This window comes from Spea bombifrons, chromosome 10 (assembly GCF_027358695.1).
Source record: "Spea bombifrons isolate aSpeBom1 chromosome 10, aSpeBom1.2.pri, whole genome shotgun sequence".
Lineage (NCBI taxonomy): Eukaryota > Metazoa > Chordata > Amphibia > Anura > Pelobatidae > Spea > Spea bombifrons.
Genome location: NC_071096.1, coordinates 10,286,467 through 10,311,456, shown reverse-complemented (window position 1 = coordinate 10,311,456; position 24,990 = coordinate 10,286,467). Strand labels below are relative to the sequence as shown.

General features: G+C 36.6%; 1 protein-coding gene across 1 annotated transcript in view; it reads left to right on the top strand.

Moving 5' to 3' along the window:
• ANO3 (anoctamin 3) overlaps positions 1-20,925 on the top strand; it is an 83,352-nt gene extending 62,427 nt beyond the window's left edge. The window contains exons 14-26 of the mRNA XM_053449164.1: positions 12,066-12,148; positions 12,568-12,708; positions 13,678-13,842; positions 14,312-14,348; positions 15,273-15,384; positions 15,866-15,923; positions 16,421-16,518; positions 17,051-17,196; positions 17,714-17,866; positions 18,264-18,411; positions 18,712-18,792; positions 19,245-19,350; positions 20,396-20,925. Of these exons, the coding sequence (XP_053305139.1) occupies positions 12,066-12,148; positions 12,568-12,708; positions 13,678-13,842; positions 14,312-14,348; positions 15,273-15,384; positions 15,866-15,923; positions 16,421-16,518; positions 17,051-17,196; positions 17,714-17,866; positions 18,264-18,411; positions 18,712-18,792; positions 19,245-19,350; positions 20,396-20,578 (1,511 nt within the window). The 3' untranslated portion in view covers positions 20,579-20,925. The remainder of the gene's footprint in view (positions 1-12,065; positions 12,149-12,567; positions 12,709-13,677; positions 13,843-14,311; positions 14,349-15,272; positions 15,385-15,865; positions 15,924-16,420; positions 16,519-17,050; positions 17,197-17,713; positions 17,867-18,263; positions 18,412-18,711; positions 18,793-19,244; positions 19,351-20,395) is intronic.
• Positions 20,926-24,990: the final 4,065 nt, after the last annotated feature.

The window sequence follows — 24,990 nt, the reverse complement described above, 5'->3', positions numbered from 1 at the left end:
CCGGCGGTGATATAGAGGATATATTAGTTATTTGCTTCACTCTTACTTTCCTAGATTTGGAATTATATCTAGTATTTGGAACACCAGCAAAGTATGTTTTATTCTCATGGAAATACTATTTCCTTCTTTTTTGTTTCTACTTACTATCAACCAGCCATTCTCCTTCATCAAATTCTTGCATACAAATCTGGTCTTAGAGATGCAAGGGGCAAATCAGCATTGAATGCATAGAGTTATATTTTTCTGAGGGAGGGACTCGCTAGTTAGGGATCCCCTAGGTCAGGGCTAAGGTAGCACCCCCCATAAATACATTGCTGTTAAGAGTCAGGGGCATTGCGGTGGACATTTCATGGTAGGTTGTCCAATGGTTAATTCCCGCCGAGTGGTATAGTTTTTTCTATAGCTTTCTAGAATTAACTTTCACTTTACCTGGTTCATTCCGCATATTCTCATAAAGCCGTCTACGGGAAAAAGTGTCTGGTTTCTTTGCACCGCACAAGAAGAAGACCACAAGGCAAACCAGGCAGACACCAAGAATAGACCCAATGATGGCTCCCAAAATAACTCCAGCATTGCTCCCAGACTCTGAAAATGGGATTCGACAAAAGATAATACTTTACAAAAAGCTAAATTAGAATACAATCTGATAACAGTTTTAACATTTCCCCAAATTCACTAATATAGCATTAACAAGGAATCATCACAACAATGAAGAATACTTTAGATACATGACATGCTATCAGTATATTACTAATTCGATTTTTTAGTAAATATATTTACACAGTTAGTTTTTAATTATAGAAAGTGATGTTACTATTTGTTACTAGATTTACTATATACATAAAGACAGTATATACAGTATGTAAAGATTGAAAGAATATCATGTCATCATCAAGACTCAAGTTTCCCTAACTATTTGAAATGTTTTGCTTGCTGATGCATCTTGGACAAGTTTTGTCATTCTTCTGTGTCTGGGTGCTTCAATTCATACAAACAATGCTTTGATATTGGTTTTGTTTCTCAAGTTATGCTCAAATAATAAAGTGAAGGATGTTCATCCTTTTAACAGTTCCAGTATGAGTGTGAGAACGGAGGGTTTCATGGATCTGTTGAGAGACTCTCCAGTCCAAGTGGCAAAACCCTATCATGTTTTTGATATATTTGTAAGAACCTATAAAGCCAAATGGGATCTAATGTTTTGTTACTGTAAATACCAACAAATTCATTGAATACAGAAGTCATTCACTTTAACCATGCAGGCAGACCCAATCTAATTTTGCCTGGATAGAATGCTACCTTAAGCTCTATGCTGAATTGTAAAGCTAGTACATTGAAATATTTAATAACAGGTGAAGCATTGTTACCTTTTGCACCTCCTTCAAGACCATTGGTGCTGTTTGTCGTCATTGTACGGTCTGTAGTTTCATTTCCAGTCGTAAATGGACTTGCCTCTGTATTAGCTCTTGTAGCTGTCGGGGATGTCGCTGTGCTGGTACTGTTAGCTGTCGGGGATGTCGCTGTGATGGTACTGTTAGCTGTCGGGGATGTCGCTGTGCTGGTACTGTTAGCTGTCTGGGATGTCGCTGTGCTGGTACTGTTAGCTGTCTGGGATGTCGCTGTGCTGGTACTGTTAGCTGTCGGGGATGTCGCTGTGCTGGTACTGTTAGCTGTCGGGGATGTCGCTGTGCTGGTACTGTTAGCTGTCGGGGATGTCGCTGTGCTGGTACTGTTAGCTGTCGGGGATGTCTCTGTGCTGGTACTGTTAGCTGTCTGGGATGTCTCTGTGCTGGCACTTGTAGCTGTCTCGGTTGACTTTGTGCCATTGCTGGTGGAAGGACTATTAGTCGTCGCAGACACATTTGAGGTATTACTTATTGGTGGTGTGCCTGCGATATTAGTGCTACCTGAATAAGGGGTTGTTGAAATCTGAGTCACTGATGTATTGTAATCTTGGCTCGAATTTGCAGTGCTCCCTCCTGTACTTGTATTGCTTACTGGAGGAGAACTTGTGGAAATGGGACTTGCAAAGGTAGTTCCATTATCAGTATTTATGGGATTAGGGGTAGTAACAGTTTCAGTTAAAGCAGCTGTGACTGTGACAGTTGTCGTATTTGTTGAGGTATTTGGAGTAGAATTTGTTCCTACAGATGCAGAATTTGATGTACCCGCAGTGGTTGTTTGTCCAAAACTGCTTGTCCAAAGAACAGAAACCAAAAGAACAAATAGCGCATGTTTTAAAAATAGGTGCATTTTAGTTGTGTGCGCGGTGAGATGCTTGAGAAAATCTGGAAAACAAAAATTTGCACAGTGGGGCATAAATTAATACTCCAAATTAACACTCCATGGTATTGTCTCTATAATCACATCAATCAATGAACAGGATAAAGCTACGAACGCCTTCCGAATCCAGAAATCTGGTTCCGGAGATGAAAAGTTAAAACCTGCCTATACTGAGAAAATATGGGACCCTCCAAAAAACATCTACCTGCGATACATTTTATAACAAACATATTGAACATATTCTATACATACTACAAAATACAGTGGAACAAAACTGACTTTGGCTACCAGAATAAGATAGGAAAAAGTTATTTGGTTTTCAAAGGCGACACGAGCCAAGTTATACTAAACAAGCCTCTGAATAATAATATTATTAGATGTTTCCCGTTGATCCTTATTTGCACCCAAAGCATTTTTATCTGATGTCTTGGCTGCAATGAGCTTTTAGATCTTGAGGGGATAGCAATTTGATTGTCTTTGCCATCTCTGAGCCAATCAATCAACGAAGAGAAGTTTAAAAAATTACCCTACGAAATACTTTTCTTTAGACTAAAAGAAAAAAATACTTTTAGCCCTTGAAGAAACTAACAAACTTCAGAATAGTCATTTGAGTTTTGGTTTGCATAGTTAGAGCTCTCAGACACGCTTCACGCATGACTGTTTTTAAAATAACTTTTTAAGATATTTAGAAAATAACTTTTCAGTTCAGTGTAGAAGGTTAAAAATAAAAAAGTTTACTCTCTTGTTTTCTTTAAACTCACAATTTACGCTTAATATCTACTTCTTTAATGATATCTGCATTCGCTAAAACGTTGCCTAATATTTAGGGCAGTGGTTTTTGTGCGTTCTGTACCATCGGGTGACGCAGGTGACTGGATACTTCCCTGTACTCTTTTCACCTCGTCGGAAATACAAACCCTTCAAAGAAATATTTGTTCAGTGTTTGACCTGACCACACCTTTTCTTTTGTGACTCACAGAATAAAAAGCCACAATTGAAACTAAACAAATGTGTGTCTTTTTTTAGATTTATTCCATATCTGTTTTCGTAACCTATCGTGATTTAAAACAATTTCACATTATTTTAAGAGACATAATGGTCATGAATTGGTTTTTTTTAGATTAAGTAGGCACTAATTTAGATTCGAGTGTGCATTCTAATTACCGGTACGTAGACATGCTCTTATGATATTTAAAAGACGATGGAGACACTGTTAATATATTAACTATTGATTTCCGTTAAATAAATCAGACTTTATTCTGGAATGTTTGTGTTCGGAGGCAGGTCCTGATTGGCAATGATTAGGTGAGTCTGGCACTTTAAGGCTGAGGGTTGCCTGATGACATAAGTGCAGTCGACGGCTGGATATGGCAAACCGCATATGACGCTTTTATGCTCAAGTAGCGTACCGCCTGGCCTATCCAGCCAATGGCTACATTAGAGCTCTCAATCTGCCGCCGGAGTGGCAGATCTGCTGAGTATGGGCTACTGATGGCCAGCAGTCCTCCTGGCATTTGCCCAGTGTGCCAGATGGCCAATAGTACATTTATAGGGTTTGCCTGTTTCAAGAGGTGTCTGATTTGCAGGGCTTTGTAGCTTACAATAATGATAAATCGGGGTAATTTTAGCTCTTCCTAATTTCTCAATTTTATTTGTATCCCATTGTTCAGAAGATGATGACACTACATAAATCAATGACTAATAATCCAGAACCGTAGCCCAACAATGGCCGCGGTAGATGTACAAACCTGATGTACTGGAAAGCTGAACAACAACTTGGCTTGCATCCAGCAGTAATAAGCACATGAAATCTGTGTCACACATTGTAAAAATAGAATACGTTTCTACTCTAGCTGCCATATTTAATGGATTTTACTGCCCATAAAACATAATGAAGAGCGTGTGATTGACATAACATTACATTTAAGGATCTGGGTACATTGTATGTGTGAGTAGCTTATTTAAATAGTATTTAGTGAAGCAGTTATGATTAATAATTGTCATATGACACTATTGTTTTATGGTTGTGACATTTTACTGTAATGTAAATTATACCTTGCACGCCTATACAAGGGAAATCTCTTTCAATCTCAATGGCTGATATGGAATGCTGAGAATCAGTATACTAGGCTTGCTTATTAATTACATGGTTTTTGGTAAACTCCTGAAAAATAGATATTATTTTAATAGATCTAGAAAACTGTAGGGATTTTGTTTTATGTAAGCCAGAAATGTTACCCAGGGTCCCGTGTATGATGGTCACTGCTATAGACCCTCTGAGAACTACTATGCCACAAGGGACCACTGGGGACTCTTCCTCTAGACCAACTTCTGTCTTCATCTAGAACATCATATTCTGGTGTTCCACCTTAGTTCCCATGAAAACTATTCTACAGAGGTCTGCACAGACCACCATAGTTCAACTAGGCCAGTTTGAGGGAAGATCTTTCATCTTGATTTTGATTTTAATTAATAATGCTACATTACATCTACATCTGACTTATTCCCTCTCCCTGGTTGAAACATGATCAAGAATATTTGTATATTTTTGCTTCGTTGTCGTTTAGACACTATCATATTGATGGAATGTGGTTGGGATTGTTAATTATGTTTCATTGCAGGGTAGGGGTAATTTTTACTTTATCTATAACCTTCCACCTGAATAATTAAAAAGAAAAACGTCTGTTGGAAAAAAAAAATCTCTTTCGTACTTTTAAATGTATTAGTAACTTGTAACAAAGGTTTTATATCTTGAAAAATTGACAGAAATGTGAAGAATGAAACCATACATGTTTGCATTCACACCTGGGGATTGACTTCCTAGCAAGCAGACACTGGGTTGGATTCAGCCGCAGAGAAGAATTTATCACAAGTTATTGAATAGCAAACCTCTCTAGAGATTGCAAAAAAAAAATAGATATAATCCGATGAATATCTTGGCCATTAACTGAGATAAAATGTATTACTGTTTGTTTTTTACTGTTTTCACTGTCTAGGCAAGCATTGAGATTCTATTACTTTTTAACCGATTTATCAATATCACTGAATCCAGCCCATTGTCTTGAATGCATTTTTGTAAAGGATGCCCATAATTGCAGCATGGAGTCAAAGGCAGCTTCAGACACCTCAATATAGAATATAGAAACAAATATAAACACTTTTCAGTGTTAGACTAGCGCAGTGTGCAACAGTTTGAATCCAACGTGCAACTGTACATTAAAGCATATGATCTTATGCATGGCATGCGCCATCTGATGCTGACCCCCCAACTACTGAGATTAATACAGTCTCTGTACCATCAAGAAAACATCATGGAGTATTACTCTAATGCAGGGGTAGGAAACCTTCGGCACTCCAGGCATTGTGGACTGCATCCCCCATAATGCTCTTACAGTCATAATGCTGGCAAAGCATCAAGGGAAATGTAGTTCACAACATCTGGAGTGCCGAAAATCAGTGTTGCCGACCCCTGCTCTAATGTTAGCTTGCATCCAATAATGCTAAATCAAGAGCAGTAACTGGAATAAATACTGATCTTTGCAATTTATTGTGCACCCCTGTTATGCTAATTCATATGCTGCAGGTTTAGTACAGGTGTTACATTCATCAGTGTAAAAGAGAAGTCCTCAAAAGCAACCTTCTGTACAGTCGGTCTTCCTGTAACCGTGCAACATTTCGAGCAAACCACAATAGTCACTTCATTGTGTCACAGAAGCCATGTGCTTACTTAAACTCACATCCCATTCATTGTTAAAATAATTTTCGCCCTCAAAGATTAGAGTACGTGTCAGTCATAAATGAACAGCATCCTTAACAGGTGTGTCACGTATAATACACATAACATGTGAATTATCCCACCTCGCCATTTTAATTTACCATTTTACCATAATTTATATACTGTTACTTCTGTATACAGAATTCACGTTACCTGGCCATATAGGTTATACAATGCTGCGGTATCCAACCTCATAGAATCATTGTCTCACCTTGGATAGAAGACCTTATCGACATGCCTCTAAAGCGGTCGTGACATGCTGATCTTATTCATTTTGAAAGCTTAGAGAGCATCTAACCCAATCTGGTCGCCGTAAGCATATCAACAATAAGTTAAAAGGTATTCTCGTACCTTGTTTCAGCACTTCAGCGTTGCCAGAGACTCCAGGTGTGTTGGAGACTAGTCCGACGGGAAAGGCAGAGAGCAGGTGAATGATACAGCGTGATAACGCGAAAGGAACAGAATCTAGAATGAAACTTCCAGTAGGTGTGTCCAGACTCTCTGTAACAGAGCACCCGAGAACCAGACAGACCTGATTCCCTTATTATTAACATCTAATATTATGCAATGCTATTAGCCCAATCATCCGGCATTATCTTTTTTTATGAAAAGGGAAGTCATTGCCTTTGCAGCTCACCTGGAACAATTTCCCTTTAGCTGGATCAACTAAATGATGTGTGTATTTGTACATGGATGGCACATTTTCCAACACTGATTAGTTGTAGGACAACTTTCCGCATCTTCATTTGTACAATGGCCTCTGGTCAAAAAGGGTTTCTGTGGAAACTGGAAGGACTTGTTGTTTATTGTTATTTATTTAAAAAGAACAACGAAACTCTTTGATTACTGTCCAAAATGGAAACAAATATATATTTGTTTATGTTTTTTTTTTTTTTCATGGCCAGGTCTTTCTTCCTCCTGTAATTATACTTATTATTACCTGTAAATGTGGTCCTGTTTATTTTAAACACCTCTAATAGTATAGGAACAAAAACACAATTCTTTTCATTGATCTCAAAGACAAAGTTGGAGTTTACCCTTCCTTTTGTGATGTTTATCATCTGAAAAGAATGGGGTTCCAAGTCCCAGTACTTTTGACACGCCAGTAGTCCAAGTTTGATGGATCTCACTGTTGTTGTTGTATTAAAATGTCCTAATTACTAAATCATACACTGTAAGTATGTTTGATGAGTTGAGAATCACCCGTCTAAATAAGAACTTCACTATAACAATAGTAGAAAGATTCATTGATTCCATCAATATAGTATTATTACTAGAATATTATTATTAATTGTATGTATTTACATATCCTGGACTTGGCTTTGTATGTTTGTAAAATTGTATCTTCTCTGATAAGTTTTTTAGCCTGCTGCTATTTTTATACTTTTTTTTTCTCAACATAGAATGCTAAATTGATCTTTTTTAGAAAAAAAGATATATATTTTATATTATATGCTATGTATATATAATATATTCTATAATATTTATATCATATCATAATTAAAAACAACAGCAATAATAATTTTAACATTATATATAATATATAACATATAGTTCTATTATTCTACATATAATATTTAGTTTTTTTATTTTAGTTCATTTTTGGTTGATATTTTTTTTAATTAAATATTTTGATTACTGTCTTCTTTGCAGATACAAAGCAGTCTTATGTTATGTGGATAAACGCTTTGTGTGTGTAATTGGTGTATCATACCTATTTGTTAATTATACTTCAGACTTAAAACTGAGATAAAACAAGGGGAAAAAAACAACAAACACACTAAACTTGAGCATACAGATTCGTATGCATTTGCCAATTTCTCTAATTTATATGAATGTCCAAAAATGAGGAGCGGCCAACAAAACAAACAAAAGCGAAGCTGAAAGCTCAGAATTTTTGTTTGAATTTAATTTTCCACTCTCATTCTCTGTCACTCCCTTCACACTCTCTCACTCTCTTACATTCCGTCAAACTCTGTCACATTCTCTGTCACGCTGTCTCTCAATGTCTCCCAACCTTCTTTGTCTTCTTTTCCACACCTCCACTTCTTGTCCACTGTCCCTTCATGTTCTCTCTCTGTCTTCGTGTTCTTTACTGTCTTCTCCGGTGATTTGCTTCTTTCAGTGATCCGCTGTGCTACCCCTGCCGCTTCTGCATCAGGGTGGTACCCCGACGTGCACCGCGGGCACAACCTCTCCCCATGAGAGAGCTTGCCCCATTGTGTGCATTGAGTCTCTGCCCTGATGAGGTAGTGTTCCAGGAGGCCAAGGTAATGCAGGGGCCACCTGGCAGAAGTAGCTCCCCAGAGAAGAAAGAAGAAGAGGAATGGAGACACAGAGAAGAAAGGAGACATTAAGAGAGAGTTTGAGAGCGAGTGAGAGCATGGGGGGGGGTTTGTTTCTGAATAAAAAAGCCCTCTGAATATCAACCAAACCAAAAGGGCAGGAAACAAAATTTGTTGACCAAAAATGAATGAACCAAAGATAAAAGAAAAAAAATTTGATCTGATATTTAGATTTTAAGTCAGGCAATTATTTTTTACCTTAATAAATAATTCCCTATCTCTTCTAAATGTGGCAAAGTTGAATGCTAGAACTGCCTACAATAAAACGTGATCCACTCCTTTTCTTGAAAATAATCTGTGAATACAGAATCTTTGTTAATGAATTCAATATCTTGACTTAGTTTCCTGTAAGAAACCCTTTCCTTTGTTGAATGCGAAACTTAGTTTCTTCTGATCTTAGCTGATGACCTTGTGTTATCTGCGGATATCTGGCACCAGGGAATTTCCCTTCCATGTTCCCTGTGTTGACCTTAAATATATGTTTTACAAAGCAATCCAACTGAACGACCTTCTTCTACAATAAACAGTTTACATTTTGTTATTCAACTTCTTCTTTGAAAGTTTACTGTTCTAATATTTTCGTCTTTCCAACTTTTCATGTACTCAAACAAAAATGAATCCTTGCGTTTGTTCTAACTAATTGTTTATACCACTTAACTTTAATTATCATTTGGGGAAGTGTTAGAAAGAACAAATAAATGAAAAATCAGTTCTATTATCAGTTCTTTTGTTAAGAAGATGCTAAATAGGTGGCACAGCCGTTAGGCAGAAGTGGTAAAGATGAATACAATAACGGTATTTAAGCATGTGCTTATACCACTAAGGATCGAGTTAGGTTCTGGGTATACAATATAATAAAATAGGCCAACTAGGACAGTTGCAAACGGTATATTTTAACAACATTCAAAGCTGGTGCTACATTTTAATTTTTAACCATATATTTACTGCTTACAGTACCGTATGCAAGTTTTCCAACCTTATTGTAATAAAAATAAGTTAAATGTTTTGCTTTTTGGGATCTAAAGATTTGCTATTTATAGTAACATTTGATATTTAAGACCTTAGCTATAGTCATTATGAAAAAAATAGTTTATTTCAGGTGTATAAACCAGGAATGCATGCGTTGTAAAAAGTCGGTCTCAATTGTTGTTCTCTCCTCTCCTTGGTCTTCAGAAACTTACTGAGCCGTGTAATTCAAGGGTCATTAAAAATGCAACTTGAACAGAGTCGCTCTTTCTAGTTTTTGAGTACAGGGAGTAGATAAATGATGATCATCACTTCAACAACTATAATTGAAAAGAAAGTTACTGTGGAGTCTTATTTAGATCATAAACACGTTAAATTTGTTAAAGAAAATTACTTTGAACGGACCCCTATTACATAATATAGGACGCAATGTACTTTTAGCATTTTTTGCCACAAATATGATTGCATTTTGTTGTTGTATAGAGATGGAAACATTGAAAAATACCATGATGGAGGGAGTGCTGTTGGGTAGGCAAGACCATCAATGTAGAGTCTCTGAATCAAATATGGTACACCAACTATTTCTAACTGTTTAACTATTTTAACAATATTTTGGAGAAGCTTCAAATTCAGGCCTGCATTACAGAATATGATAATGCTAAAAATCTGTAATTCATAAGAAGACTTCTGGTGTTTTTCTCTTCCTAACCTCCAGTAACCTCTTCAAATATAAGTTTCCATACATTGAAGGATTTTCCTTCATTGCATTAAAATAGGTTGCAGTTTTCTAAAACATAATTTGAACCTCTTAAATTCTCCCCAATTTCCTAGATTCCGTGTCTTATCTTTAAATGCTTTACTCTGAAAGTGATCAATTTGAACATCCTCTTCCCATTATTTTTGGAGAAAAAAAAAAAAAACTCACCACGGCCACAGCAGAAGCTCATTGCAGCTGCCACAGCCAGTAATGTAATTTCTTTTAGGTTGTTTTAAATGCTGTTTACCCCTGAGTTAAATTATTAATACGTATTTGTTTCTGCTACTAATAATGTTTATGAACTGATAATTACATTATATGTGTGTCAAATATTGGAATAGAAGTTAAAAAAATATATGAAGAGATAGAAAGTCTCTGTCTCTATAAAAGTGATTGTGATTCCACGTGGTGTTTAATATGTTGATGTTCTAATTTTGTGGCATATACTTTAACATAGGAGTCACATAGTGCCTTATATTCTTTTGTTAGAGTTCACATGTTGAAATGTATATTTATTTTTCCTGTCCTGTGCATGTTCATTTATTTCTTTTGACGCATCTTGTAGATTATGTTTTTTTTATGGTCTGGAATACATTTGTAAAAATGTATTGATTTATGTTTGGCTAATATTTTGCATAACCCATCCAATCAGTACTTCTATTGATTTTTGGTTATTTCATGACCCATATCTGGGATTAATTCAGGGATTTTATAAAAACACAAATGCACTTTGAACCACTGTTGAAACAACAACAATTACGGTTAATAATCAATCCGTGATTACATTTATGTGTACACAGGTTCTCCACCAAAGGAGATCTTTAAATATCTGCACTGAATTATTAATAAACAAACATATTACCTGGGAACCATGTGGTATCAGTTGATATTCGCAGTTTGGAATCTGCATTTAGGATTTAATAGTTTCTCCAAACAAGTTTATCAACTTAGCCACTATTTTGCCAGCATTAAACTTTGTTTGGAATTCAAACATCTAATTAACTGTATTAGAATTTTTTTTGGCAAAATCAGAAAGAAGCATTCTTGGATTTCAGCTTTTTTCTCTTTTTTTTCTGTTGAATCCTGACTCCTAACATGTTCTGGTATTAAAAATTGTTATCCGCATCACCGAGTTAGCTCTTTGCATTGCTTTGTTTTGCGATATACCCCTATTTTCTGTGACAGGGTGTGCGCTCCGGGGCATGGCTAGGTTTTTACGTACGTGTGTGTGCAGATTCCTGATTCTGCTGACTTTACGTACGTCACTGTGACGAACTCACGTTTGCAATACATTTTTCATCTTGTCATTACTTTGCTATGTGGGCTCAGGGCAGTATATGAAAGCTGTTATGCAAGGTTGAAGCTGCAAAATAACAACAACGTTTAGGTACTGTTCGAGAAAAGAACACATGGTTTTGCTCTTTTCCCTCGTAAGCGAAGGGTGCATATGGAAAGAAATCACTGACTTTCAGTATTTCTTTGATTGTAATATACCATGTTTTTTTTTCCATAGTTTTTCACCCACACACTGTGTCAATAAATGAACCACTCCTATATTATTGAAGGATTAGATAGTTCTATGCGTAAAAGCAGGGAATTCTAGTTTCTATTCATGCTATCAGCTGCATGTGACCTCAGAATGATCACTTTCTCATAAGCTTGGATTGGAAATTAACTTCTCTAGAGCATGTCCCCAATGTGAATGAATAATTCTTTAGTATTATATGTACATGGCATGTATGTGACAGGGTCATCCACTTAACACCACACCATGCTGTCTTGCCTGTGTAGTCCCCTGCCTGGAACTCCTGACATCTGGAAGTTTAACATTAACAGCTATTTTAAAGCATTGGAATATTCTTGTGTAGGCAGAGATCGGGGACTAGGGGTTTAAGGTACTTTAAGTAAAATAATTCACACACACAGTTTTTTTTGGTTTCAGCTACTGTCTTCCTTGAGTTCTGGAAGCGAAGAAGAGCCGTCCTCACTTACGACTGGGATCTCATTGACTGGGAAGATGAAGAGGTAGAAATATAGAATGTTAATACTGGTTGAAACCCTTTCTTTACCAGAGATTTCAGCAAGATGTAGCTCGCTCCTGATATTGTATTGGTTAAATGTGTGTTTATTTGCGGCTAAGATTACTAGGCCCATGGGAACAGAGATGAACGTTTATAGAGAGATGTTCTTCAAACCTTTAACCTTAAGTTTGATTATGAACTCTATTCCATTAGATGTGGACCTCACATCACACTGACAGGAGTATGTACATATACTATAGATAACAGTATACAATGGCTCAATCTATACCTGTCCTCTTTGGCTTATAGCGGGGGGAATGGTGGTGATTCTCCCATTTCCAGGGTTGCTGGAACATTATGCATCTAACTGTCTGTAATAACATAGCTTTGATACAATGTTACAAGAGTGTTTTGTCTTTATAGGAAGAGCTACGTCCACAGTTTGAGGCAAAATACTCTAAACTGGAACGGGTCAACCCAATTACGGGCAAGCCAGAACCATTTCAGCCATTTAGCGACAAACTAAGCCGTCTAATGGTATCAGTATCAGGAATATTCTTCATGGTAAATTCTCCACATGTTTGGGATTTTTTTCCAACCAAGTCAATATTGGTTTTAAGGAGCCACTCTCCTTTAAAACCAATGTTGGCTTATTTTGCTTCCTGAACCAAGCAATGTTACTTCACTACTGCTTCAGTGAGAAAAGCCTATTTTACTCCTAATTTTCTCCTTGCAATTTGGTGATCTAGTGGCAAAAATGAGTCGCAAGTCTTTACCATCGTTACCTTCTTTACTCTCTAGCTTTGCTGTCTCACATTGAACAAAACTTAAATATGGTTGCAGGACAAAGTGTTATAACTAGGGTCCCTTCAGCAATCAGGTATAAATTAATCTACAATAGATTTGTGTAAAAAATACATACACAATGAGAAACAATAATTCTACCGGTCTCCACATGCAGCTACAAGTCCCACCACACCAGACACACTGTTCCAGGTACACCGGTGTTAATTCATCTCCTGTTTTCTTTCTCAACCTTGGATAAAGGGACATCCCAACCACCATATGCACTTTAATGCATATGATAGCTGACTTATCCCTTTGAATTTTCCTGAGATCCCCCTAGGAGGTTCTTCAGAATCCCCTCATTTGCATTTGTCTCTTCCCCAACTCCCAGCTACTCAGCTTGCAGGAGGTGCGTTCAGCCAAACACATCTCCTGTTGCCTGCAGCCATACTCACCATCAGTCAGTTCTAGTGCTGGCTGGGTGAGGGTCCTGGAGTGGGTCTAGGGAAACCTCCCCACTTGCATGCGGAAGTAGGAGGTGGGAAAACAGGTCCACGAAGCAGGACTGCTGCTAAATAAAAGGTTGAATAGAGTGCTTTAATATTCCTTCTTAGCTAGTAAGGCTGCATCGGACATCTGATGACCGAAATAGCTGTAATATACACAACATGTTTTTTGGGATCATACCAATGTGTGGTATACATGTTTATAATATGCTCATTGTTTATTCTATATGTTTATATTCAGATATCTCTGGTGCTTACGGCAGTCTTTGCAGTAGTCGTGTACCGCCTAGTGGCCATGGAGCAATTTGCATCCTTTCAGTGGAATTTTATCAAGAAATACTGGCAGTTTGCAACATCTGGAACCGGTGTTTGCATAAATTTCATGATTATCATGTCCCTCAATGTTGTAAGTTGATATTTATATTTTTTATTGACAATGTTAAAAAAAAAATTAATTATTTCCGTACAGAAAAAAATTGGTGTGAAATTATATTGTATACACTACAGTTCAAAAGTATGGTTTCACCATTGTTTGAATTTATAGCAGTAACATAATCGCAAAAGGGTTTCTAATGATCAATTTGCCTTCTAAAGTTAAACTTGGATTAGCGAACACAACGTGCCATCGGAACACAGGCGTGATGGGAGTGATAGAGGGCCTCTGTGTGCCTGTCAAGATATTGCATTAAAAATCAGCCATTTACAGCTACCATAGTCATTTACAACATTATTAATATATATATATATATATATATATATATATATATATACACACACACTACAACTAATACAGCACATTTTGACAGCTTGGTCATTTCTAATAAAGAAAATCAGAAATGTCTAACTTTTCTGGGACATTTTTTCTATTTTTCTAGGTATATGAAAAGGTTGCCTACCTTCTTACTAATTTGGGTAAGTACAGCAACAACACATATATGCTAAAAACTTTTACTTGGCTCAGTTACATAAGGAATGCTCCATCTTCCATATGAATTGTGAAGTGATTGCTGCTGTTGGCAGTATATGATCTCCAAAGACTCCATGCAGACATGTGTTACTAAATATATCATTTTGTAATGGCTTTATCATTCACTTGTTTAAACATATTGTCATATTTGAGAACTCTCCACGTTTGACCTAAGGTCTCTGGTTGAAGCCTTGCTCCCCTGGGTCTCTGGGCCATCTTCGTTTTTTCCAGGGACAAAAGCAGCGTTTGGACATGCCTATTGCTTGCCCACTTCCTCTCCTACTCACAGCTAATTTAAGGGTATCTGAGACTAGCCCTATCCCTTGCATGGCTAGTCCCATCACCTCAAATGGCCAGCGTGCACCCACACAAAGCCATTGCCCAGAAGAAGGAGAACTCCAGATGGTCTACATTGGGATGTTCTCAGAAATGTTTATGATGCACAGATTAGCCCCTTAAGGACAATGGGCGGTCCCTAAACTCATTGAAAACAATGCATTTTAAGTACATACATGTACGGGCTTTGTCATTAAGGGGTTAAACATGTCAATGTGACAGAGAACTCATGGCAACATCTAGAGTCAAGGCTTTGATTTTTTTGTCTTTGCTCTGACAAAGGAACTGTGTGGCCCAAATGTTGGCTTTCTAAATAAATACTGGATTTGTATATTTAATCTTGGTATTTATGTTGCCTATATCAAACTGGTACTATTGCAGACATATAGGTCCTGCCTTCATGACACCTCCATCCATGCTCATATACTTTTATATACGTATCTCAACTATCTTGTCCATATCTTACTTTTTTTTCTAATTCCCCTCCCTCTCCCTACTTGAAACAAAATGTATTTTTTTCCCCCTTGTTTTAGAACATCCAAGAACAGAATCCGAGTGGGAGAACAGCTTTGCTCTAAAAATGTTTCTGTTTCAATTTGTCAACTTAAACAGCTCAATATTTTATATTGCCTTCTTCCTTGGCAGGTAAGAGTTCCTATATGTATGTATAGCATATCACAATTGCCTGTGCGAGTTTATATACTTAGCATGCAGCAATGTTTGCACATTAATAATCATCAGACTAAAAATGTCTCTGCCACTAAGGATTATGATGCCTGTAGATATTTTTAAAATGTTAAAGTTTTAAAAAGTAGATAAAATGATATCGAGAAATGGAAGATGTTCTATATGTAGTTTGTAATTAAAAAAAAATAATCCAAAAATGCTATTACTGTATAATCATCAAATTATTTATATATTGATCCATTCTAATTGAGCAAATTATTGTTACCAAATTAACAAAAAGAACTATCGTCTCCCTTCAAGGCTTACTGGTTGGTGCCAAGCCTTCTCTGCCCCGAGGATGGATATTTCAGTTCTGTCCTTTACGTTTGCAATGTATACAATTAAATACTTTGAAAGGAAGGCAAAACCATTTGAAATGTGTGGGTTCTTTTTTTTTTAGGTTTGCAGGAAGACCGGGAAAATACAACAGGCTTTTTGAGAGATGGAGGTTGGAAGAGGTAAAGCAAAATAAACTCTTTTTAAAAACTATATACAGTAGGCAAAGAACACAATTTCTAAATTCTTAACCAATATAGAGGGATGTTCCATTATGAAACCTTATAATGTTATCATTCGAAATTAAAAAAAGTTTCTACAAAATAAAAAAATAGGAATATGTGTAAATCTTAGAACGTGCATTTGGTTAGTCGCAAACCTAGTTTTATGAAATAATAATAACCATAATAAGTTATTGATATATGAATAATAATAAAGACATTGGATCACTTAAATAAATAAGCTTAAGAAAGTTACAAATTGTGCTTTTGTGTAAAAAGTAACAAAAAAACTCCATAAATTCATTTATTTCCATCTAATCTTTATTGCCCCGATACATATTTGACTGAAGACCCTATTATCTGATCATAAATTAATCATTTTAAGAAAACATTAAATAAAATATTTACAGATATGTATGTATTCTTACCTGCCTTACCCAGTTTGCTTACATTTCCAGTGTCATCCAAGTGGCTGCCTCATAGACCTCTGTCTCCAAATGGGAGTCATTATGGTTTTAAAGCAAATGTGGAACAACTTTATGGAACTTGGATATCCGTAAGTTCTTTTTTTTCATTTTTTTTTCAAGAGTATTTCAGTGAGTTTTAAGACAAAAATGACATTTTATTGGAAAACAAATGCTTGAGAAATATCTATTTATTTTGCTATAAAAGTAGGATCCAGTAATATAATAATAAAATAAATGGATTATAGATTTACTAGTAAAAAATCCCGTGTAGAGCTACATTTGGTTTTATATTTTATGTGATGTTTTATGCCATTCATTGACTCAATAATTTTTTCTAACGAACAGGGAGGCATCTCCCGTCAGCCCATCATACATTCTGTCCCGATGAGAAGAATATGAAAACTAACTGATCCCATCAATATACTAAACCTTTATTTTTGTATATATTACATTTATTCCTGTATATGTTATAGAAATAATAGGAAGACCATTGCTTGCACCTGGTGCATTATCTAGAACGTTGTTATATTGACCCATTGGATAGAATTTAAATCTGTAGCATAACTCATTCCCGGGCAGAGACTTTTAGGTGACATTTATAATCTACATGAAATTGTTTAGACTGTTGCAGAACTGGTGGTCTCGACGGAAGATAAAGAAAGGCAGGCAGTCAGTAGAAAGTAAAATGACATTACCCCAGTGGGAAAAGGATTGGAACCTGCAACCGATGAATGCACATGGACTCATGGAAGAATATTTGGAAATGGGTATGTGCTGTTCAGTCTTTTATATAGTTTCTAACTATGATTGTGATTGAAAACAATGAATGCAATGACACCTTTAAGTAGTCTGGAATGGAAGGACCATTGTCTAATTCTTGGGAATGCCTCAAACATATCATTGAGGGATGGTATTTATTGCTTGAGTTGAGCATCTGTCAGCTGAAGGTTATGCCTGTCGTGGCATAGAGTTTGGTTATATAATGATACGGCCCGAAATGATCCACATACGATGATGCCGATAAATCTAGAGCTGCTACACTAATGTTGTTTCTGTAATATAGACTTTTATGATTTGGTTTTTGTAAATTTTGATTCCTGTTATCCGCCATTTTTTAGTAAATTGCTGGGAAAGTACTACATTATTGGCACTAGTTTATAGTGTAAAAAGCGAAAATAATTTGAACTGCAGGTGCACACATTAGCAATCGCTGCTAACCTGTCATCTAATTTTATCAAGAAGGTTACTATTAACAAATAATGCAATGAGATCTTTTCTCTTCAGTTATACAGTTTGGCTTTACTACAATCTTCGTCGCTGCATTCCCACTGGCTCCTCTGCTTGCATTACTGAACAACATTATTGAGATACGGCTGGATGCTTATAAATTTGTTACACAGTGGAGGCGACCAATGCCAGCCCGGGCAACTGATATAGGTAAGAGGAAGACCATATTGGGTGAGGGTCATACTTAAATGTTCTTGACATAACTGGGAATGCTATACCATTTGAGCCGGAGGTTGCTGAAATAAGAGCTGATTACCAGGCCTGCTGATTAGCGTGTTAACGGGGTTTGGCCATGCCCCCCCATACCCAGGTTTTAAGTACTGCTAGCTTAAACAACGCCTTACCATACAGGATCTTCTGTCTCACTTTCCTCCCCATTCCTCTTTTCTAGAATGTTTGCTGGATATAAGTGCATCACACATACCTAAAAATCACACAATTATAGGAACAGTGCAAAACGTAATAAAGCGTGACTTGCCAACGTGTCATTGTACTATAATATACGTTGTATCAATGCTAATTATGTGCGTTTGTTGATGTTTTATAGGTATCTGGTATGGCGTTTTGGAAGGCATTGGCGTCCTTGCCGTTATCACCAACGCATTTGTGATAGCAATTACTTCTGATTACATTCCTCGGTTTGTTTATGCGTTCAAGTACGGACCGTGCTTAGACCAAGGATACAGGCATGAAAAGTAAAGTCAATCTAGCATGTAGCATTTTTGTATACTTCACTACCAGCTACTACTTTAGTGAATAAAGCCCAATTAGAACAATGAGAAAAAACTTTCTACTCTTTATATATTCTATTTCCTGCATGGATAAACATGTTTACTACATTGGAATAAAATATCTCATGTCAAATAAAAATTTAAATATTACACTTAGTTTTTAAAGCTGTTTAGTTATCAAATGTTATTTTTAGGAAACACTTAAGTACACAGAAGTGAATAAAAGTAAAAAAAAATTGAAATAAGTTGGTCTTTGTTTTCCAGATGTCTCCAAGGCTATGTCAATAGTAGCCTATCTGTATTTGATCTCAGCGAGCTTGGTGCTGAATATTCCGGGTATTGCAGGTATTGTAAAAAGTACTTCACCAGGGTGGGTTTTCAGTGCCCCCCCCCCCCGTTTCTCTATTCAAAATGTGCTAAAATGAAAAATGATAAAATGTAGGATTTTTTAATTAAACTGGCAAATAATTTTATCCTTTACTTCCCTTCTCTAATTTCCCTCCATTAGTTTTTGGATTATTCTTTTTAGTTGTTTTATTTGTGCATTGTGCACGCAGGGCCGGACTGGCGATGACATTTTACAGCTGGATTTGCTGTATGTTATATTGTTTCTGTTCACGTAGCATGCAACCGGCATATCTAGCCGCAGATAGGGTGAGAATGGGTTAGTGAACGCCAGGAGTCCACTGTTCTTTGTGCCAGATGGCCAGTCCGGGCTTATGTTTCTGAGCCATTGACATGCTGATCTTGTCCAGTTGTTGACACGCTGCACACTTACACACGATGCTTCTACACAGATATCGAGACTACAGAGCACCGCCATGGAGCGCCAATCCCTACGAGTTCACGCTGCAGTTCTGGCACGTTCTTGCCGCACGTTTGGCTTTCATTATAGTTTTTGAGGTTTGTATTATGCGGTTTGAGGCACAAACACATTTGCTTTTTTTTCCAAACAATCTTTAAAAATATATATGTTTAAAAAAAGTCTGTTTTTGTTTTGATTCCATATAAATCAGGATAAGGTATTTCCTTAGAGAGCCTGAGGTAAATAAATACAGTCCGGTGATATCGCCAGCCTTCCTGGGTTTGCTTATACTGTCCATGATCTACCTGTTTTTACTCGTTTTTCTCCCATCCCTACCTAAAGTATTGCACCACAAGATTTACTTCAAAACAGAGATTGCAGGGGGCCACATTTGGACTTGAAACACAAACATAATCCTGTAAAGGGGCAAATGTTCCTTTAGTGACTTAAAATGGGCCAAACCATTCTACAGTGTCAAACGCTGTGTATTAGATAGCTGTATCACGCACACTAACAGGGCCGGCCCAAGACTTAATGCCGCCTGGGGCGAAGTTTAAAATGCCGCCCTCCCCGCCGACGCCTACCTACCCTAACCCCCCCGGGGACTTACCTTTAAACAGTCCTGCGGCGAGTCTCCCTGCTCTGCCACGGTGCCGGCTTGTAATGCTGAGCGCCGTAAATTGACGTCACTTCCGGCGCTCAGCATTACAAGCCGGCACCGAGACCGAACAGGGAGACTCGCCGCAGAGGAGAGAGAGAGAGGGGCGCCGAGCGGGTAAGCGAAAACCACTCGGCGCCACTCTCTCTCTCCTCCGCCTAAAAAAAAAAAAGCGCTTGGGGAGGCAAAGTGCCGCCCCTTCAAAAGTGCCGCCTGGGGCAATTGCCCCAGTCGGCTCCATTGTAGGGCCGGCCCTGCACACTAACATAGTTACATAGTTATATAGGCTGAAAAAAGACATGCGTCCATCAAGTTCAGCCTTTCCTATATCGGTTAATTTGTTGCTGTTGATCCAAAAGAAGGCAAAAAAACCCAGTTTGGCTCTTTCCAATTTTGCACTAACCAGGGAAAAAAATTTCCTTCTTGACCCCAAAATGGCAGTCAGATTTCTCCTGTTATGTTAAGTCTTTCTCCTTCTCTCTTAGCACCTTGTGTTTGGAATCAAGTCCTTCATTGCATACCTCATCCCCGACATGCCAAAAGATTTATGCGACCGGATGAGGAGGGAAAAGTATCTGGTTCAGGAAATGATGTATGAAGCCGAGCTCGAACATTTACAACGGGAAAGGAAAAAGAACGGAAAGCACTATAACCACGAGTGGCCTTAGGCGACACAAAGGAGAGACTAGACCATACTCAGAGCAGATTAATATCATAAAGGGGCATGTTTTATATAAAAGACTACAATTGTGGGCATACATGCACAAGATCTACTGTACATAATCGTACTGTGTATCGTGCCTCTGATATTATATACAAAGTCTCTGTAAACTGGAACGTGCATACAGACAAAAAGTTGCAACGTCACATCTAATGAATTTACACTCGGTGTGCATTGTGGGTCGGCAATGAACAATCCAGTGGAACAAATGTTCAGATTTATACCCTCAGCGCATGAAGGATGATATTTAGTCAAACAATTCCAGTGACCGATTTTACACGATGTTGCAACGTGTGAGGCATTATTGACGTCAAGCGGTAACCTATGCATTTTGTTGCACGTCCCTCTATGTGATGTACGGTTGCCCACCATACCTAACCAGAAGGTTTTATAATTATAGCGGGACATTTGGTCTGTAAAGCTTTTTTTATGTTTAAACCCTAAACGCCTGAAGAGGGGTATATCACAGCTACGTCAACATCTGAGCTTGCGCGAGGGTAAAAGGCTTATAAATTATGTAGGAATTAGTAAGTGAACCACAAAAACTGGTTAAAAAGCCACTTTAACATTAAAGAACAGGAAACGTGCCTGAGTTTTTTTTAGCTAATGTATCGTAGATGATATTTGGTGTTTTAGGAAATCGTTTTTTTTTTATCTTCCTCCTGATTCCTTTTGGGCTTTACTACACCTTTCGTCAATGGAGGAGCGGAAATAAAAGCCACTTAATCTTTCTCTGCTTCCTAAGAATCAACCCTTTAAATGGGGGGTAGAAATGTTGGAGAGAAAAAAAAGCACCTTAGATGAAGTTTCCCCCTTTAAGGAAAAACACAGTTGTGTTGGACACAGAGGTATAAATGTAAACCAAAAATATTAAAGAAAAGGGAATATTCGATGCACACGTCGTATCTGCTGTATATCTGCTGTGAGTATCTGAATGTACACTTATATTTTATGTACACGTAACGTAACATATGCACACAATTTCAGGAAGAATTGTTTTTTATGCTTCAGTATAGCATGTAATGGTTTATAAGCAGTATTTTTTGATTTGTTTGGTATTGTACAGTTCTTAAATGAAAACACTGTAACTCAATCTGAATTATTTATGCAAGTAACCTTTTTATTATAAAGTTGTGTCGATCGTTTAAGACGAGGTTTTCTTCTCCGCACAAAGAAGCTTCATGGCAAATAAAACAAAGAAATAAAAGAACAAAGCAATTGATTTTCAAAGAAACATGTGCTAGAAGCATTTTCAGTAATGGGATCTTATGTTGGCACTAAATGAAGGTCGCCTATTTAGCATGTTGGAGTATAAGAAATGATTCTGGTGTAAATTTGGAAAAGTTGTTTCATCACCATAGCAACCAACAGAATGTACAATCAACAAGAATGTTCATCTGGTTGCTATGGTGATAAAAGCACTTTTCAATATTTGTTTTATACATACAGTAATGTCAATACCTTTAAGTATCCAGCTCACTTAATATTCGTCTCAGCACCTTTGAACACCCAAAATGCCCCAATAAATGTACAATTTGTCAGATAGTATATTAATAATAATAATAATAACACCTCATCGCTAATAAACCTTATTATGGAGGGCTACCTTACTGTATGCAAGTACCCACACCACCCAGCCATACTTTAAATACGTACACATACCATATGGAAAAATCCATTACACAGGTAATTAAGACCTCCATAAGATTAAAACTAATGCAATATCTATTCACACATTGTACGAACCGTACTAGCAACTAAAACCTCAAAGTTCAGAAAGAAAATCATTAATGTAATAAATGTTGCTTAAAGAAACACTTAAGCAATCACCTGCATTTGATATGCATGCTTATACAACAAGTTATTTAATGAGCAATAGGACCTTCTCAAATATTTTCTTCTAAGGACTACATAGGCTTGATCAATAAGTTTGCATGCTTTCAGCATGAAAGTTATTATACATTGGTCCCATACTGAATATTAGTTATGAATTAGCGTCATCGCCATGACATCGTCACCCACTCCTACAAGCTAATTGTCTGATCCCACATAGATCAGCCAGAAAGATTATCCCCTGGATCCAAACATAAAAACATTAACATTCATTAACATATAATGTCCATCAATGTGTGGTCTTATCCAACAGTATTATTATTATACCCTAAAGGCACTGGCTAGGGGCAACACACTGGCAACACACTGGCCTCCCATGTATCTTTTTTTGCCTCCCATTGGGCAAATACCATCTTTTAGTGAGAGGAAGCCGATTGGATTCACATAGCACATGTTCCTGGTATCAAAACTATTACCATGTTAACTAACAATTCTTGGTCTTCACCGGCATTCCATGAGACGTAACAATTCCAATACAAAACCATATCGCATCTGCTTCCATCACAGAATACCTTTCACGTGTCCCTATTTTATTCATCTAATGAATAACGTTTCAAAATCTGTTCTGATTTGTCTGAATTACTATTAAGAAATATAAGTTTTATTGTACTCTACAAATCCGACGAGGGGGACCTGTCATAATCACAGCTTTTAATACAATTGAATTATTGAAACCAGCCATAACTTTTGTCTTGCAATCGGTGTAATAGTTTTGTAAATAATTCTTATCAAATTTCTGACCAAGCCATAGCTGTTGGTTTCTTTTCTCGATGTTAGCCCCCCCCCGCCTCTTCTTCTCCCCACCCCACCCTTACAATGTCTGCCGGACCAATCAGCTGCCAAGAAAGGAGAATAACTAAACCAACTTAATGAGGAACACCTTATCAAACTTGATCGGGAAGCTTAAACATTCATTTCCTGAGAATCGAAAGTTAAAAAAGGCTTATACACTATACACCGTCTATCTCTATAGTTCATCGAGTAACACTATTTCACAGGTTTATCGAGAGCCAATGCGTAAATTATGGTATTTATGGATTAGAGGAAGTTATTCTCTGAAGTACCCAATGTTCTAACACCAATTTAAAGGGTCCATGTAATCTCAATAACTGTATTTTCTCTTGAAATATAGCACAAAAGTTATTTTGTGCACATCATACGCGAAGATTAGATATGTAGGCGAAGTATTGTTCTTTTATTTTGCTGCTCAACTAAATTACTATGGAAATGTATTGTGCTTCCATTTACTTTAAGATAACAAATATTTGGGTATTTTTTGCCCAAATAGCAATCTATTTTTTCTCATTTTCTCATTGAGAAGGAATTGTTATGAACGGAAAAAAGTGTGTGCAAACTTTAGAAAGTTAGGTGTATATAGATATATATATATGTATATATATATATATATATAATATGTATATGAAGCAGCAGTGCTCTGTTAGTCAACATTTATGAACTCAACAGTTAATAATATTATTATTTGCTAAAAAAAAAACTAAAAATGTCTACCTAGAGTAGAAAGAAATGCTGTATTACCAACAGCCTGCGAAATGACCTCCATTGACAAGCACAACGACCTACCCATTTCCTATATTTTTTCATCTAATTTTAATATATTGTGAAATTGCTAATACCATTGGTCATGACACATAAAATTGAATTGTGTGTTTTGTTTAACAGATCGACAAATACTTTCCTATGTACGCATATTCTGAATTTTTTTATTCTTATTCAGCAAAACATATTTCATTCTAATATTACATTAAAAAAAACCTTTACATTATGTGCTTGGAAATTTATACATTTTATTGGTTAATATACATCGATTTTATCAATGTGTAACTATTAATAATATTTATAAGAAAATAAAATCAGGGGCTTCACAAATGATCCATTATATTTTTTCAGTCACGTAATGAAACTGTCAATCTATGTCTATTTATGGATGCAACATTTTTGTACAGAAATGAAATATGATATTCTGTATGAGTTAATACAACTGGAAATGGTCAAAAAAATAAATATGTTTTGGCAGGTTTAGTGGGCTACAATTTGTCATGTTTGAAAATGCTGTATTTTTTTTTAAATCTGTAAAATTGCACTTTTTTAATGATTGGTACATAATGATATCTCTCTCTCTCTCTCTCTCTCTCTCTCTCTCTCTCTATATATATATATATATCTATCTATATCTATCTATCTATCTATCTATATATATATATATATATATATATCTATATATATATATACCATTGTGTGTGTATGTGATTGTGTGACTCATCTTTGCATAAATGTTAACCATTTAAATAGTTAACCATTTATTTTATTTATTGATAAAAGAAAACACACACACCTCAAAAATTATGAGATAATGTGTCTCTCGGAAACGTGCAATATAAATATAAAAAATGACTGATTAATGGAAAATACAATAATGTAAAAAATAAGAATAATAGTCATATAGGA